Genomic DNA, 17,974 nt, shown 5'->3' with positions numbered 1-17,974 from the left:
ATCAGATCGACAAAAGCTGACACCTGGAAATTTAAAGGCTTAAACAGAACCTACTGTGATAGTTCCCTTCTTTAAATGGTACTTCAACAAGTCACTCAGTGCTGTAGGAGTTTCTCACTTTTGAGGATGGGAAGATAAATCTTCTGTCAGCTGCTGTCATGCAAGTAAAGGCTGATAAATCTGAAGTAATTGCTCCGGTGCTTCCTCCTGGAGCCACTGGCTGTTCTGGGAAGCTCTGAACAAGTGGTGCCTGGCTCTTTCCCACCATGGCTGTCCTGGGGCTGCTCCCTCTGCCCGCAGTGCTCGGGGGCTGCCTCTGCTCCTCAGCACTGTGGACCTGAGGAGTTTGTTGGCACTTGCACTGCTGGCTGCAGGGCATTAAACTGGGATAGTGACACTGAGCACAGTCTTGCTGCCCTGGCTGGGTTGGTTCTTGAGTAAATCACCCTAAAGGGTAACTCAGGTCTGCTCCTGGGGTTGAGGCAGAGCTTTGAAAAGGCTCAGCAGTGAACACAGCTGTGGTGAGCTGTGCATTCCAACCAGCCTGGTCAGGGCTGGGGAGCACCAGTCAGGACTTGTGTTCAGAGGTGCACGTGTTCTTTAGACTGCAGGCAAAGGACCAGAAAGAAACTTTCACCTTTGAAAGCACTCTTCTGTCACTTTATCTTCTCGCTCCTTTTTGCTGACTATTTGCCTCTTTCAAATGACTTGCAATATTCGATTTGGATTGTTTCAATGAATACAGTAAAAGAGTGGGATTTCTAGCTCATTCTTATGCCTTTTTTTTTTTTTCTGGTTGTTACCTCTGCCTTAGGCTAAGCCATGACTTCAGGATCTGGGCATGTGGACTCCAAGGCTGAGCTCACTACTTTGCTTGAGCAATGGGAGAAAGAACATGGCAGTGGGCAAGACATGGTCCCTATTCTCACCAGGTAAGATCTATTGAGCAAATATCTAGAGCTGAGTATCTGAAGTTACAAGACAGCAGCTTTTACCATGTTTTTTCTTAAGATGTTCACATACGTGATAACCTGTAATTCATTTTCTTGGTCTGGAAGATGAACTGTTAGTGTGGTATTTAAATAAAAATTATTAGTAAGAAATTTATATTACAAAGATGTCTTACACAGACTGTCTCTAAAACATTCATTTAATTTTCTGAAATAGTAGAAGTGAGGAGCATCATTAAATGCTTGAAATAACTTTGGTATCTTCACTTGAAGCTCTTAAAACATTCACCGAGATGGGAAGCAGGGTGTGAGGGGTTTGAGATTGCAGTGACATCGATCAGATTAAATGAAAGGGTGAGAGTAGGATGAGTAGGAGGAGCTATATTGAGAAGATATTCACTAATATCTTTTCAAGTGAAGTTTAAAGTAAAATTTTAAAACCTGATTGTTTATTGAGCTGTGTGATGATCGAGTGGCACTTTATTGTGAGAAAAATATTCCCTGGACCAGCAAATTATTTGTGGTGGTCTAGGTAACACCATTAATTATAAGACAGTATCTAGTACAAAAGAAAGATTGGAATGATCAGTTGCATTTGTGGTTTCCCAAGCCAGGCTTCATTTGGGTAGACTTGACATTCCTCTTGCTTTAAGGGGAGATTTGCAGCTCTCCTGGCAGATCCATGGCCTGCCTCGTGTGTGCAGGACTGCTCTGCAGTTCAGGAGCAACCCAGGTGTCTCCTCTGCCTTGTTGGGTCGGACAAGTCAGTGCACAGAGCTGGAGCTGGCACTGGGTGGAAGGAACAGGAATCTGGTGGAGCTTCTTTGCTCAGGTCTGTGCTGTGCCTCGCCTACTGGGCACAACTTTTTTGCTGTTCTTACTGCATTGTAAAAATAGCAACACAGGAAAGGGAGATGAGCAACAGAAAGCCAGCCCTAAACACTTGAAGATCAGTGGATCTCTTGAAAATCATGAGACAGGTTTTGGTATATCTTTGTGTATTGTCTGAAGGAAACGTGCTATTTCAAGGCATTTACTTGTAGGCATAACCAGAAATTTACTGAATTCTAAGAAATTTAAAGACATTTGAACAAAACATGTATTTTTTTGTGCTTATAGCAGTCTGTCACTTCTTGCTCCCACTCAGCTCCTGGAGCTCCTTACATTATTTATGCTCAGACGAGTCTGATAACTCTGTTGATTCTCAAGGTTTCTGTGCAGCAGGCAGAGTGGTTATGAATGGTGAAGGCTTGGGAATTTTTGCTTTAGTGGAGATATTACAGATTTATTTAAGGTAGCAAGGGGATCTACTGGCTTTGGCCAGAAGTTAAAATCAGAAATTAGATTTACAGTGCTTCAGTTACCAATAAGAGCCATGTTTCTGCTTGTAGGAGAGAGTTTTAGCTATTTAGATATTTAGAGTTTGCAGGTAGAGATGCTCCTGGGGAATCCTCACCAGCTGGAGCTTGCACTGGCCAATGTCCTGAGGCAGAGCAATGCCCTTGCATGTTGGTTTGGTCTTGGGGCAGAGAGAGCTGTGGTCATACTTGTTGGTGAGTCATATTTCTCTATTTTCTTCCTCCTTGTGAGCTAAATGGAGGAAGACTTCCCTGTGTGGGTGGGGGTCTGTTGAATGTGATGCTGAGGCAGCACAGGTGAGAGTGCAGTAACAGGACAAGGACAGCAACAGTAAGAGCACCAGTTACAGACCACAGCTGAGTTGTCACTTCCAGAAAGCTGGTTTTCTGGATTTACAAACTCTTGAGTGTTAGAAGGCATGAACTGAAGAAATTGCTTGGAAGGCCTGTCAGCAAACAACGGATACTTAATAGGCATAGTTTTCAAAAATACTGTAAATTGAAATGATCCAATAGTGTTACTTCATAGGCTGGATGCAAGTCATGTTCAACCGATCAGGCAAATCCTGGGACTCAGGTAATTTATTACATCCCAGGAACCTCTTTCATCAAGGGAATAAATCAGCAGTTTAATGTTGTAACTTCATCTCCACAGACCAACCATATTGTGGTGTGAGATCCTAGAGCACCTTACGCTGTTGCAATCTGCTGTAAAGGCTCAAGTTGGTCATCAATGCCAGGTGATGACACAAAGCAGGATTAGGATGGCTTTGTTGTGTCATCTAGAGCACTGGAGGCCTTCCAGAGTTGGCATACTTTTCTGTATCCCCTTGTAAGTTCCTTCCCCACTCCCAAGGTGAGCTCAGTTTGTGGCAAGTGAAAATGAGGATCTGACTAACTTTCCAAAGACTGTTGTAGAGAGAAAAAAAATTAGTTAGAGGTAAATGGCTCCATGTAAATCCTACATCTTGTCTGCAGACTTGGAAGTGGCTGCAGAACCAGTATGATGCCAAGTGAATGAAGGAAATCTTGCAACCAGAATAAAAGTTCTGTGATTTTGTAATTGTGTTTTGTTACAGTTGTGTTTTGTGTGCCAGGTGCCTATGTTAGAAGGTGGGAATGAACTTTGGTAGTTATTTGACACTCAGTTGCTTCTATTGAGAATTGACAAAGCTGTTGATCTTGATACATTTATCTAAGTCAAGTCACAAAACACCTTTGTATGTGTTAATTAAAAGAAGAGTATTGTAATCAAGCTTGATTTTTTAAAATCAATTTCAAGGAGGCAATGCTTTTTAAAAATTTACTTATTTTTATTTTGGTCAAAACAATTGTCAATAACTGTCTCAAAAACCTCCGTGATTCATGTTTGTCTTTCATTGAGCCTGTGATAATGTTGTTGTCCCTGAAAGCACTAGGAGCTGGCTTGCTGTTTGGCTGTCTACCCAGACAGGATGCACTGGCCAGAGTGTTGTGCTCACTTCCCATGCTGCTTGTCTGTCCTTTCTGGCACATCACCAAAATGCTAATTATCACCTCAAAAGACCTGACAAGGCGAGAGTGCTGCTTCCCAGCTCCCCATTTGTCTGAGTTTTCTGTCAGCAGACATCCCTCAAGCTATTAGTTCTCAAGGAAAAAAATGAGGAGTTGGCAGTGGAGTATTCAAGTAACTTGCTTTTGCCAGAATTTCTTGAGAGCTCAAGCTGTGCCACCTATTATTAACAAGGGACACAATTTGCATCCCTTCACAATCAGGCTTATAAAAACAAATATTGGAACCCCACAGGATCAACAGTTTGTTGAACGATAATTGTCAGATCAAAAGCAAGCAAGAAAGTTCTCTGCTCATTCCCAATGAGCCAATTTGCTGTTCCTAGAATCTGGCAGGAGTCACTCTCTGTCACACTGGCAAGTCAGTGTAGCTCACAGAGGCAGGACTAAGTACATTTTTGCCTCTAGTCATGCCTGGGAACACTGGATATTTTCTGGAAAGTATCTGGAATGGAGTAGAAGTCAGCAGCATTCTGTAAGAGAAATCCTCTGTGAAAGACAAATATTTTTCCAGGGATTACTGCAGCCTTCCATCAGTTTTCCCTCCCCTGTGATAAACTCTGCCTAGATAACTACTCTGAAGTATTAAGACCTTGTTTTAAAATGCTGTGCTGCACATAGATCGGGAAGAAATCATCTTTTATACCAAGGAAATGAGAGTTAATTTCCTAATGCTTTTTCACTTGAATTGAGTGCTCTTTATTTCACCTCAATTTGCATATATTTCTGCTGTAACACTGCATGGAGAAGGACAGTGAATGACTATGGAAATATTTATTGCTTGACCATGAGATAATTTTCTTCTTCTTGATTTTGTGTAAATAAAAAATAGTAATTAATTCTCTTACTGCTCATTCTAAACAAATTAGAGCCTAGGATTTCTTATGTCTGCTGAGGCTACTTCTCAGTTTAGGGGAAGGCATACCTCCAAAACAGCTCAGTTTTGTTTTTCTGATACAGAGGAGTATTTTATGTATTTTGAAGGTCTGTGAACAGGGAGCTGCCTGAGTTTCTCCTTGTCTTATCCTTGCTGGTAGTTGACGCATGGTAAAAAGTTGATAACTGAACAGAGGTTACACAGCACTTAATAAAAGTATTTCATATTTATTAATTATTTGTATTTAATTCTATAAGAGAATTGAAATTTAATGTGCAAAATAACAAAAAACTGTGCAGACAGTTTGAACAGCTGCCCCTGCACAGACTGAACAGGGAGGAGGACTAAGTCACCTGTTCAGGACTTGCTCTGCTGTAAAAGAAAGACACTGTGGTGGTGAGAAGTATTGCTCAAGCCCTTTATTTACTCTAGTTCTCTACACTGTGTGTTGACAAACACCACAAGGAGTTTAACAGGAGTAAACAAAAGGTGTTGGCCCTCCAGAGTATCTTGTTTATGCATCTCTGGGGTGTTGCTATGGGTTCTGTGCGTTTTGGAGGTAAAAATGAGAGGAGATAGTGGAGGCCAGTGTTTTCTCTCCCCCCTGTTGTGGACAGTCCGAAATCCTCTGGTGGCACTGAACACTGGTTGAAAGCTGATGGGCTGGTTTGGAGTGCTCTGGCAGATCTGTGAATGTGAGGAGCTGTGCCCCAGGAGCGTGAATCCTGCTCACTTTGTGTTGTTCCTGCTGCAGGATGTCTGAGCTGATTGAGAAGGAGACTGAGGAGTACCGCAAAGGGGACCCAGACCCGTTTGATGACCGACACCCAGGTAAGGTGTCCTGAGTGGCTTTGGCAGCACCAGCTGTGTCCCAGTGCTTACCTGGTAGCTCATATTCAAAAGTAAACAGTTTTTAGCCTGAACTGCTGATTGAGGTCTGACACTGCTTTTGCACTGGGAGGTTGTGCTCTGTAGTGCTGACACTAGTGCATCCCACAGTTGGTTTGAGGGTAGCAGTTCAATATTGATGTTGTATCTTGAGGTAGGAAAGATGGGTGTTTTCCTGTTCGTTCACAGGTCGGGCAGACCCGGAGTGCATGCTTGGTCACTTACTGAGGATACTCTTCAAGAATGATGATTTCATGAATGCGGTAGGTTTGCTTTGAGAACTTTCTCTGTCAATTCCTCACACCACCTTATTGCTTTTATTTCCTCTGTGCTGGTTGACCTTGCTACTTGTTTAGTATTTGTTTTAGTGGTGTTGGAATTCTCTTTCCCATAATACTGGTTTTTAAGACGGGCTTAAGAGCAACTCATTAGCCACTGTTACAGTGACTCAAAGAAAGGGGGAGTTCATGAGCTATTGGAATGTGTGTAGCAACAACTGAATTAATTGTTTTCAAGCTTTATCAGTCTCTTTAAAGAAAATGGAGCTTCTCTAATACAAGTCCAAAAACATAATTTCTTTCTATAATTGAAATGAATCCCACTAATTCCAGTGCCTCGTTTCTAAGTGCTTGGAACTGCTGGGCTGCCTGCAGGAGCAGAAGAGCCTGTCAGCTCTAGAAGACTCAGGCAGAGAATCAGGAGGCAAGAGTCTGCCTTTCCACTTGCATTGCTAACTTCTAACATGACTTAATAGCTAGAATTTTGTTACCTTTGCATCCCTGCAAGCACCTGTATCAGTATACGTCACTGGAAGGATTCTGACAGATTGTTTGCATGTCTCTCTCTGTCTTAAACTGCAAGTGATAAGCAAATACAGGTGCAATTAAAAATGTGCGATTTCTTATGTTAAGTTTTTTAGTTAACTTTTCATGTTTGCGCTGTTAGTTACAGTTTTTCAAGGCCCTTGTCTTTACAAATCAGTTCAAGATAGCTATTTAGTCAGTGAACAGTAGATCAGAGGCTTTCTGCTTCTCTGAGAAGTAATTTCAACTTCTAAGGCACTGAGGGAGCAGGCTAAAGGCTGGTCATGTCGAGATCCAGGGCTTAGACTGGCATTCCTTACTTTATTGTTTTGCTGCTGTGGGAGCTGTAAGGCTTTCATTGCTCTCTGGGTTTGCTCAGAGTTGAATTTCAAACCAGTGCTGTTCCTGATCTTCTCCAGCTAGTGAATGCTTATGTGATGACAAGCAGAGAACCTCCACTAAACACCGCTGCCTGCAGACTTCTGCTGGACATCATGCCGGGACTGGAAACAGCTGTTGTCTTTCAGGAAAAGGTATCAACCTGTAATAAAGCTTGGGTTTTAAGCTTGCTTTATTTTGTACCCCAGCAAGATTTCCCCAAGGAGAAACCAGTAAAAAGCCATATTGAAATGCTGTGTCTGAGAGCCAGTCTGTTCAATCTTACTAATGGTTTCGGGATTTTGCTCTTGGCTTGTTCAGTTAATCAAATCTTGGATATTTGATAGCTTTTTAAAGTGCGATGTGACTGATTAAAACAGAGGAGCTGGAACTTAATGTAATGTTTTGGGAATTGTTATAATTTGAGTTGTTACTTTATAGGCCTGTGAATGGAGCAGGCTGTACAGAACATGGAGGACTTGCCCAGCAATCCCCAGCTCTAGCAGAGCCAAAGCTTTCCTAGAGCTAAGTGATAAGCAAATCACACTTTAACTAAGCAGTCTAAAATCCACAAGCTTTGTGGGGATTATCTGGAACTGCGATGGACAGCTGAATCAGACTTCAGCATGTTGACAAATTAGTTGTTCTCAAGGAATGCACACAGTGGAAAGTGAGGAGAAAGTGGATTTCACTCAAGCCACAGTTTCCTCATCTGTAAGAGTTAATGTTTTTCTGAAGTTTGGAAGTGAAGTAGTGCTTTATATAAAAGTTCTAAATCAATTTCTCTACTACTGGAAATATGCATATAAATTCTAAAGCATGATAAAAGAATAATGAGCTCCCTTTGTGAAAGATTTAATTTAATTTGAGCTCTTTGTGATCTGTCCAGAAGCTGAGGCTGGGAAGCCTTGATCAAAAAACAATTTAAAACCAAAATAATAGTTCCCCATTTGAGGAGAATATAGCTATTTCCAGAGACCAAAGCTCTCTGTAAACCGAAATTAAATTAAGTTTCGCACTTAGGGACTTTTTTCCTTTCGATTTGAGCATATCTAGAGCTCTGTTCCGGCACTTACAGCTCCTGTACACAGGAGGCTTTGGAGAGAGGGTGCTGTTCTCGTCCCAATGAGGCCCTCTAGCGACCAACGGGGTTCACAGCTCACCAGTTAGATTTTTTTTAAATACATAAGAGCGTTGAAGTAATAATGCAATTGTCTTTAAATATATAACAGGCAACTTTAAAAATCTGTAAGCTGAGAGTTCCTGTTAAAATGTGTCTCTTCATCATTACTTTTCACTGATCTTTTATTGTATTGTACCTATAATTTGAATTATGTCCAAGATTTCTGTCATGATAATGATGCACTGTTGTTGATGTTTCCAAATCCAGTGGCAATTTAGAGGGAACAAATTAATCTTTCATTCTAATCCATTGTCTTTTTAATTGTCTGTTTCAAATTTAGCTAAATTTCATTTTATTTCATGTAAGTTCAACACAGCTTCTTTGAAATTTGCTAAATTGCTGGAGACTTTTATTAGTGAAACTTACTGGAACTTTGGGCTTGTTTGTTTGGACTAATTCATACTTGTAGTGTTTTGCTGCTTCCTAGGAAGTACCTTGACTTGGCACTTCTTGCAGGTGTGCAAATCCAAATATCTGATGCCTAGGCATAACTTCATGCAGCCTAAAGTTTTAGCCTCCCTCTCCTTCCTCCCTCTCCTTCCTTCACCAGCCTGGTCATTACTAGAGATAAGAGAGAATTCTTCCCAGCCAGTGCTTTCTCTGGGACTGAGAAGTTAAAGATGAAATGTAACTGTTAGATCTGGTTTCTTGTTTTCTCCCCTCTAGGAGGGCATAGTTGAAAATCTCTTTAAGTGGGCACGAGAGGCTGATCAGCCACTGAGGACATACGCAACGGGACTGTTGGGAGGAGCTATGGAAAACCAGGACATTGCTGCAAATTACAGGGATGAGAACTCGCAATTGGTAATGATCTCTCAATCACTTTCCCTTTGTGGAGTACAGTTACCTCTTTAGAATTTTTATTTATGGGGAGCTCACCTTTGTGGGTTAATATATGAGTCTTACAGTGGTTGTAGTACTATCTGTAGGAGTCATGGTTTCCATCCTTTCCTGACTGAATTGGAGCATGCAGCCTGATTATTCTGTTAACATCACTTGTATTCAAAATGCCAATGGAAACCTAAGAAGTCAAATACTTTACTTTTTAATGAGGATCATATTCATACTTTCCTTAAAGAAAAATTTTCAGAAGCTCTACTGTGACTGTTGCACATTGTGATTTGCCCATGAGACAGAGGTTTTAAAATGAGAGGTAAGTCAACATGAAGAAAGCTATGCTGAAATTTTGATGGCTTCTCTTCTAAACATTGAAAGTAAAAGCATGACCTTTGGTTTTGTGGAACTGCAATTGACCAAAGCTGCTGCTTCCAAAGGGAATGTTGCCTTTATTTCAGACTGGGCAGAGATGGTGGAAGGATGCGAGCTGGTATGTGGTTCTGTTAGCACCAGTATAGCTCATCCGATCTTAATGGCCTCCCAGCCACTTCCCTCTCACACAGAAGACACGGTGCTGATATTTTAGGATGAAAGTAGCAGTAGCAAAATGGATTTGAGTTCTCTCACTCACTTTGAAGTTGTTTCTCTGGGCAAATGTACACCACAGCACACTCAGCACTTTATGCTGTGAAGGGGTTATATGATGATAACAAAAAATATGCCTGAGGTGAGTTGCATGATCAGAGCAAGGAGCGTGTTCTCATGAGTGCTGCTTTTCTGAAACAGGTGGCTCTGGTGCTCCGTCGGCTACGAGAGTTGCAGGTCACTGAAATGACCACAAAACAGGAAAACAAGCGCCCCAGTCCTCGGAAAGTGCCATCAGATCCTCTGCTGCCCCTTGATGAAGAGGCTGTGGATATGGATTACGGGGAGATGACAGTAGATGGAGAGCAAGAAGAAGTTTCTGGGGATATGGAGATCTCCTTTCACCTCGATTCAAGTCATAAGACCAGTAGCAGGGTAAACTCTGCTGCAAAGCTAGATGATGGGGGATTGAGGAAAAGCAAATCAGGGAAACAGCATGAAAGAGATGGCTTCCGGAAGGCCAAGCAGAAGCTGGGCTTCTCCACCTCGGAACCAGAGCGGATGTTTGTTGAACTGTCCAACAGCAGCTGGTCAGAAATGTCCCTGTGGGTGATTGGCTCTAATTACACACTTTACCCCTTGACTCCTGCCATAGAGCAGAGGCTGATTCTTCAGTATCTGACTCCCTTGGGGGAGTACCAAGAGGTGAGCATATGAAGGTGGGAGGAAGCACTCTATGCTCTAACTTTCTGTACAAAGCTGAGTGGAATTGTGGGGGGAAATTGACAGAACTGTTACATCACTCTCTGATATTTCCTGTCATGATTAAGATTGGTAGCTTTTCCTGAGTTGTTGATGACTTCTAGATTGATGAAGTCATTAGTTTGAATATTACTTGGTGGGTAATACTCAAACCTGAACCTAGCAGATGTGTGATCGGGTAGTTGAAGCATGGCTCTGGGGATTTTGTCCTGTGTTCCTGCTAACTTTGGTACTTCCATGAAGCTTTGATTGAAATGCAGGCATTTTTCCTGTTTCCTGCAAGTAAAAATCTGAGGAAATAATTAACTTGAAATTCTAAATGGTGTGGTTTGTGTAACCTCTGTAGTAGTTCTGAGGAGAAGTGGCAGGGCTGTTACGCAGATGCTTTTGAAAACTGATATTACTTAAATGGACAAAATAATGTGGCTGTGATTTACCAAAGTGTGGTGGGTTTTTATTTTTTTATTATTATTATTATTTCTAATTTTTTTTTTTGTGGTTTACCTTGATTTGTAACAGAGCAAAGCAACACAGTTTTGCTTTGTGATAGATGTTATGTGTGTGCACGTGTGTGCCTTGTTTCTGCGAGAGCTAGGGAAACCATTACCCCCTAACACCCCACGTGCAGACTGGATTGCTTCATATCCCACCAATAATAGGCTACAAAAATAGGGATTACTGGCATAAAGGTGTTACAGAGAATGATGCAAAGGGTTTAGTTTGTTGCCCTGCTCTCCTGTTTTTTCTGTTCAGTTGTTGGGTAGTTGTCTTTGCACAGATGGAAGGTGGAGCCTCTCTCCAGGGTGGTATCTGTGTGGACTTCCATAGCCTCACTTGGAGGAGAGTCTTAAGATTTCCGTGTGGCAGCTGCCATGCACCTTGCTGCAGTCAGCAGATGTATTACAAGAGGTCTGTTAACCTTTATTGCTTCCTATGGATGGAGCTGGTTACCTCTGACCTCTCATAACAGGTATCTGCTAATAGGGGAAAACTGGGGGTTTGAGAGAGTATAAACCAAAAGAGACCCTGTAGTTCTCGTGAAGCATTCAGCTAGTGTCCCATTTTTTATTTTTCTCAGCTGCTACCCATCTTTATGCAACTGGGATCAAGGGAGTTGATGATGTACTACATTGATTTGAAGCGAACCAATGATGTGCTGCTCACTTTTGAAGCCCTTAAGGTAAATTACTTTCATAATACACAATATATACCATAAACATTGTCAAAACATGGATTATATGCTTGCTATATGTCAAAGGCAAATGCTTATATTCTTTAAGCTGGTGTCTTGCAGCATTCCCTGTGATTGGAATTGGCTTCCACTCAACTTGAATGCATTGCAGTTTTGGTTTTTTAAGTGTCAAGCACTTAAAATGAAAAAAACAGGAATGGAAAGAGGGAATAAAAAGATCTTAATTGTGCAGGAAAGGCCATTAAGTTCACTTTTCATCTACCTGTTTGAAGTTGATAAAAGTTCCTTTTTCTGTCACATGATTGTGTTCCTGCTGCCCTTAGATGGCATTCCTGAGTTATTCCACTGCCTGCCATCTCAAAGGACACTAGTGAGGGGTAAGGAGCATAAACATCTTACTCCCAGAAGCCCCAGCATGACATCTCTGAGCTCAGTGGTTGAAATACTAATTTTGTGTGAGTAATCATTAAGGGTACCTCCCCAAGGTAAAAAGCCACACAAAATACCCTTATTCAAGCCAAACCTGCAGTGCATCAGCACAAGTTAAACTTTTCTGTTTTGATTTTGATTTTTGATTTTTTTGTTTCTGTCTTGATTCTTTCCCTCTTTCACAATAAGTTCTCTGCCTCTTATCCTCCAGAGTCTTCCTTTCTGTATCTTTGTCATTTGTCTGGGAATTTATTTTGAAGGAGCAGTGTTGCAGTAGCTGTAGGTTGCTTCACTTGGGAATAGAGTGGGGTTTACGGTAGTTTTACTGTTTCCTCTTAAGGTGTAGGTAATACAGAAAAGCAGTGTGCAGTACACTTCAGTGCAGCTGCAAGTTTCCCTTTAATTGCCTTTACAGGTCATTTTGTAAAATTCCTTGTGTCAGCAATATGTCATAATCAAAGTATGAATGGAAATTTAAATAGTAGTGATAATAGAAAGTTAATTTGAGGACAATAGAAAGACCTTAAGGTGGCCTTTTGGATAATTTCTGAGTTGCTCTGCTTTTCTTACATTTCTTTTGCAAGGTGTGTAAAAAAAAAAGAAGGTGGTAGTGCCTCTTTTGGTTTCGTTATTGGGATAAATACTACATTCTGGATTAAATGTAATGAGAGGAGGAAGTGAGGTGCACAAAGCACAGAGCAGTGACTTTTTCTGCCTTAAAAAAAGGCAGAAAAACAAATCTGTTTTTCTGTGGGATGGGGATGGTATTGATGACAGTTTGAAGAATCCTCGTCTAATCTGCTTTTATGATTCTTTAGCATTTGGCATCATTGCTGCTGCACAACAAGTTTGCTACGGAGTTTGTTGCTCATGGCGGAGTGCAAAAGTTGCTGGAGATTCCTCGTCCTTCCATGGCAGCAACAGGAGTGTCCATGTGTTTGTATTACTTGTCATACAATCAAGATGCTATGGAGAGGGTAAGGGTTGTTCCTGTACTGTAACTGCAGTGATTCCCATCCTTTCTCAGTGTTTCTACCTGTGTTCAAACAGTGAATAAACATCTCCTAAGCTTAAAAGCAAATTGACATGGAGGATTGATATATGCAGAGGTATTAGGAGGTATATGAATAATAGTGTATTGTTTCAAGGTGTGCATATGATTAACAGAGTTTTGTTTCAAGGGTGTAGATTTCAGTTCCTAGGGAATTAACTGAAGATCTTGTCAACATTGTCCCAATACTTTAATCACCCTTTTCATTCTATTCTTCCCTCTTTATCTCAAAAAATCCCAACCAGAGCCTCCTTCATTTTCATTTTTCTTTCTTTTCCTGTCTGTTTCAAGGGCTCCTACACCTGGGATTGTTTTCCTCCATGCGTGGTTCCAGATGTTCTGCCAGATGTTATCCCCAGTATGTTCAGATACCAGGTAGAGCAGGTGCCTGTGGTTCATTTTGGATTTCAGAGGAAGCCAGCTTCAGGGTACAGTCCCTTGTCAGGTAGTCCATGCCAGACCTCAGGTCTGAAGCTGGTAGCACTGTATTCTTTGAGTACATCCAACACCAGCAGAGAAGAGATGGAAAACTCTCCTAACTTGGCACACAGCAGCTGATGCCAGCACTTCAGTTCCTCTTGTCACGGACCCTGACAGAGGGTTCCCAGTTCCTCCTCAGTAGAAGTAAACAGGCAAATGCAAAAGTGCAGTTCTGAGCACGTGGTCTGTACATCTCAGAGGCGTGGTCTGTACATCTCAGAGGCATGGTCTGAGAACAGGAAAAGACCAGCTCACTTGTCTGTTTCCAGAGAAAATCCAGGCTTTAGACTTGCATTTGATAATCCTTGGAATTCCCCTAGGCATCAGTGCTGCCAGAGTTTGCTAGTACCTCAGCATAGCATATGGTACTCGGTTACACTGAGCAGAATTTGTGTTTCTTCAGTGGAAACTTGTCTGCCTCTCGGGAAGCATTCTTTGGATATGTGGACGTGGTATGGAGAAGGACTCTCTGGAATTACGCTGCACTAAGGCTGCTGTATTCATTGTCCTTTGCTCTCGGAATGGGCCAGTTTCTAGTCCTACATTGCCAAACCATACTGTTTATTAGTCTAACAGCAGCTTTCTTTACTGGTCTGGAAATGGGACTTTTTATTTCATATCTCAGATGTCCCAAGTCAAGCTGGGAATAACTGATACTTGTCCTCTGCTTCTCAAAGAGTCTTCATTCTCCTTGGACCAAATCTCTTAAGCAATCTGTCTGAAGTCCTCCTCAAGAATGTCCTTTTGCTTTCTAGGTGTGCATGCACCCCCATAATGTGCTTTCAGATGTGGTGAACTACACCTTGTGGCTGATGGAGTGCTCCCATGCCTCGGGCTGCTGCCATGCCACCATGTTCTTCTCCATTTGCTTCTCCTTCCGTGCTGTCCTGGAGCTCTTTGACAGGCACGATGGGCTGCGGCGGCTGGTTAACCTGGTAAGGGCTCTGCCTTTAAGTGGGGAACAGGGCTTTAGTGGCAGGTTTTGTACCCTGTGAGTGCAACTGTGGAGTGTTTTGTTCTTTTGTTTGGTTTTGTTTGGGGTTTTTCTTCCTAAGTTCGCCAAGAGATGAAGATGTGGGTTGAGTTTTCTAAGCAACACTCACATGCATCCTTTTATATTTATTATTATTATTATTATTATTATTATTATTATTATTATTATTATTATTATTATTATTATTATTATTATTGTCTAGAGACTTTCTACCCTTTGGGAGCTTTTTTGGTGCAACTCCTGGGTTAAGCAATACTCATTCAAACAGTGGTGACTTAGTGGTAGTCCATCTGTTTCTTACTGCTCCACATAGAGGTGCACCTTGTTGGATGTGAGTAAATACAGCCTTGTTCCAGGAGAAGAATGGCTCTGTGTGTGCTGCAGGAACCACAGTTCCTTCTAGGCACAAGTTCAAGACACTGTTCGTGTAGAAAAGCTGCAATGTCTGCAGGGTGTTGCTGTGCACTTCTGCAGCTTGGGCAGTGTCTAGCTCAGGGACATCAGTGCTGCACGGTGCGAGCACACTGTGTGTTGCTGTATTATGCCTAATAGCACAACACTGCCTCCAGACCTACACTGATGTGACTTTATCCTGGATAAAAGGAGGCTCAGGGGTGACCTTATCACTCTCTGCAAGTTGTTGTAGTCAGGTGGGGATTGGTCTCATCTCCCAGGCAATGACTGACAGAATGAGAGGACACAGTCTTATGCTATGCCAGGGCACATTTAGGTTGGATGTCAGAAAAAAAATTCATTGAAAGACTGATTGGGCACTGGAATTTGTCTGCCCGGGGAGGTTGTAGAGTTACCATCCCTGAACATCTTTAAAAAAAGTCTGGATGTGGCACTCGGTGCCATGGTTTAGCTGATGAGGAGGTGTTAGGTCATAGGTTGGACTTAATGATCTCAAAGGTCTTTTCCAGCCTAGTTCATTCTGTGATTTTGTGATTTGTGCCTTCATAGATAGTGAGGGAGAGGGCATGGTTCAATTTAGGCTGTTTACCCATGCAGAGACCCTTTTCTGTTCAGACAGCCTTTGTCAGCTCTCAGTGTGCCTCTGTGTCCGAAGAGGAACAGCAAAGGCAGCGTGTTTGGGTTTGGTACAAGAGCAGCTGAGAGTTGTAGATGCTTTTTATCCTGAAGACTGACCTGGTGGAACTTTTTTTCCCCCACCCAATTTCTTTCTGAAGATAAGCACTCTGGAGATCTTAAACCTGGAAGACCAAGGAGCCCTCCTGAGTGATGATGAGATCTTTGCCAGTCGGCAGACGGGGAAGCACACCTGCATGGCCCTGCGCCGCTACTTTGAGGCTCACCTTGCCATCAAACTGGAGCAGGTGAAGCAGTCACTGCAGCGCACTGAGGGCGGCATCCTGGTGCATCCACAGCCCCCCTACAAGGTGAGGAGCACATTGCAAGCTTTTCACGCGGTTGTTCATTTCTCAGTTGAATCCAAGCTGCAGACCTATGTAGATACCCTTGGCAGCCATTGCAATTACTAGGCAGGCTGCAATTGTTTTATTTATACTTCTTTCCTGTCATGTGGAATGGCACTGTAATAGGAAAATACAGAGGACCTTTGAGGTTTGTCTGAATTACATTTGATTAAGGCTCCTGCTCATGTGCTGTGGTTCCCTTTTCATCTCTCAAAAACTCAAAGACAAGTTGTTCTTTATACTTGTGGGGTTTTCTATGCTGTGAATCTTTGAAAGGACGAAACCTGTATATGTATAGAAGTACATGATGCTGAAAAACTCAGAACTAAGTTTAATTTGATAATGATAACTGAAATTTCTTTTGGACACCACTGTTTTTAGAAATTACCCATGAGATCCAGATAGATAATAATCCAGTCTTGGCCATGATTTTTTTTTCCTGATTTCTCCCTGCAAAGCTGGTTTTGTTGGTTTGTTTTGGGTTTGTTTGTTTGTTGGGTTTTTTAAACTGAATTTTGTGGCTGCTGGTTTTGAAAAAGTACATTCACCTGTGGTTTATGATTTAATTTATGATGATTTTCTGGAGGAATGGAAATAAGAAAATATAAGGGAATTTTTGCTTCTGCAGAAATCACCTACTTTCAGTAACTAAAGAAATGTATATAAACTGTTGCTTTCTCATGTAATTAAAAATATTGAAAGGCAAACTTGCTAGGAATTTTTTTTATTCAGTATGTTTTGTAGTCAAAACTTAGAAACTGCAATTGAATATTTTAGCATAAATGTATATTGAATGACAGTGCAGTAACTACTAGATTAGTAGCTTAGAAGCAGAGTAGAATTTTAATTTAATGTAACTTTTCTTAAGTTGGCCTTAGTTTTCTAAGACTGTAAAGAAACTTAAAGGATGTTATCCTTAAACTTGTTATTGTATACTACAGTGACAGTTGCTGTATTCTTTTATAACTGGGGAATAAACCAGAAAGTAAATACTTAATCTGCAAGACACAGTAGTAGTCTAATCTTACAGATGCAGTTTTCAGTTAAATCCCAGCAGATTTGATGTGCAAGTTTGTAACCCTTGTGATCTAATGGTGTCCCTTCCCTGCAGGCCTGCTCCTATACTCATGAGCAGATTGTGGAGATGATGGAGTTCCTGATTGAGTATGGTCCAGCACAGCTCTACTGGGAGCCAGCAGAGGTTTTTCTCAAGTTGTCTTGTGTCCAGCTCATGCTTCAGCTCATTTCCATTGCCTGCAACTGGAAGACATACTATGCAAGGTGAGCTCTTTGCTGTAGTGCTTAATCTGAGTGCAGCACTTGTGACTCTTGGGCAGGACATTACATTTCCAGATTTTGTACCCTGATCATGTTTAAAACAGGCATGTGCTGGTTAGTGCTTTTGGGGCCTGTGCTGTGGCCACACAGAGCTTATAAAAGCTAACTCTGGGGAAAGCAGGTCTAAAATTTTAAGGTAGAGAGAGTGATGTCAAGAAATTTCTGAAGAGACAAAATGTCTCAGGCCTTTGATTACTGTGACACTGATTTCTCAGAAAAGCCTCATCACAGTTCTGTTCCTCTTTCTATCTGTCTCAAAATTTGTTTACCTTTTTGTTAAGAGAAAGGCTAGAAAATGTTCCAAGGAGAGGGTGAAATCAAGACATATCTTAATCCTGGAATGAGGTGGACCAGGGCTTCCTCCTCCTTATTTTTGCTGCCTACAGGAGCTCCTTGCCTAACTTAAATTGGAAGCCTTTGAAATCTGTTTTGCTTCTGCAGTTCCCTGCCTCCTTCCCACTCTCAGGTTGCACTCTCCTGGGTAGTTTGTGTTCTCCTGTTTCTTTCCTTCTGCAGCTGTTTTCTAATTGCTACCTGGGTTAACTCCTACCTTTCCACACAGGTTATGTAGATCTCTTCTTTTTTGCATTTTTCTGCTCTCTCACACCTTGCTGAACATCCCTTTTCACGTTCCACACACCTGTGTCTTTCTTAAACTGGAGCCTAAGTTGGTGTCTTTTTGACTATCGGAGTTGTCTGGTTTGCTGCTAAACAGTTTCCCTTGACTTCAGAAAAACTTCCTTCCTAGTTAACTAGGAATACTCTGTTAATGACAGAGTATTTTGGACAGCAGTGTTTCCCTGCTGAGATGTAGAGTTAGATTAGATTTAGCAGCTTAATTTAGAATGATTTCCTTAGTAAGTCCTAACATTCTTGTTTTCA

The 17,974-nt window shown here is 41.7% G+C and overlaps 1 protein-coding gene across 1 annotated transcript in view; it reads left to right on the top strand.

Moving 5' to 3' along the window:
- The window catches only part of DCAF1 (DDB1 and CUL4 associated factor 1), a 47,898-nt gene that overhangs the window by 4,314 nt on the left and 25,610 nt on the right, over nt 1-17,974 (top strand). Inside the window, exons 2-12 of the mRNA XM_066195304.1 lie at nt 815-932; nt 5,491-5,567; nt 5,814-5,887; nt 6,847-6,960; nt 8,655-8,792; nt 9,612-10,115; nt 11,251-11,352; nt 12,612-12,770; nt 14,080-14,259; nt 15,509-15,718; nt 16,866-17,035. Of these exons, the coding sequence (XP_066051401.1) occupies nt 823-932; nt 5,491-5,567; nt 5,814-5,887; nt 6,847-6,960; nt 8,655-8,792; nt 9,612-10,115; nt 11,251-11,352; nt 12,612-12,770; nt 14,080-14,259; nt 15,509-15,718; nt 16,866-17,035 (1,838 nt within the window). The 5' untranslated portion in view covers nt 815-822. The remainder of the gene's footprint in view (nt 1-814; nt 933-5,490; nt 5,568-5,813; nt 5,888-6,846; nt 6,961-8,654; nt 8,793-9,611; nt 10,116-11,250; nt 11,353-12,611; nt 12,771-14,079; nt 14,260-15,508; nt 15,719-16,865; nt 17,036-17,974) is intronic.

This window comes from Chamaea fasciata, unplaced genomic scaffold (assembly GCF_029207755.1).
Source record: "Chamaea fasciata isolate MVZ Bird 193981 ecotype frontalis unplaced genomic scaffold, bChaFas1.0.hap1 SCAF_13, whole genome shotgun sequence".
Taxonomy (NCBI): Eukaryota; Metazoa; Chordata; class Aves; order Passeriformes; family Sylviidae; genus Chamaea; species Chamaea fasciata.
The sequence above is the reverse complement of the archived record's forward strand: the minus strand, read 5'-3'. Positions and strand labels throughout refer to the sequence as shown.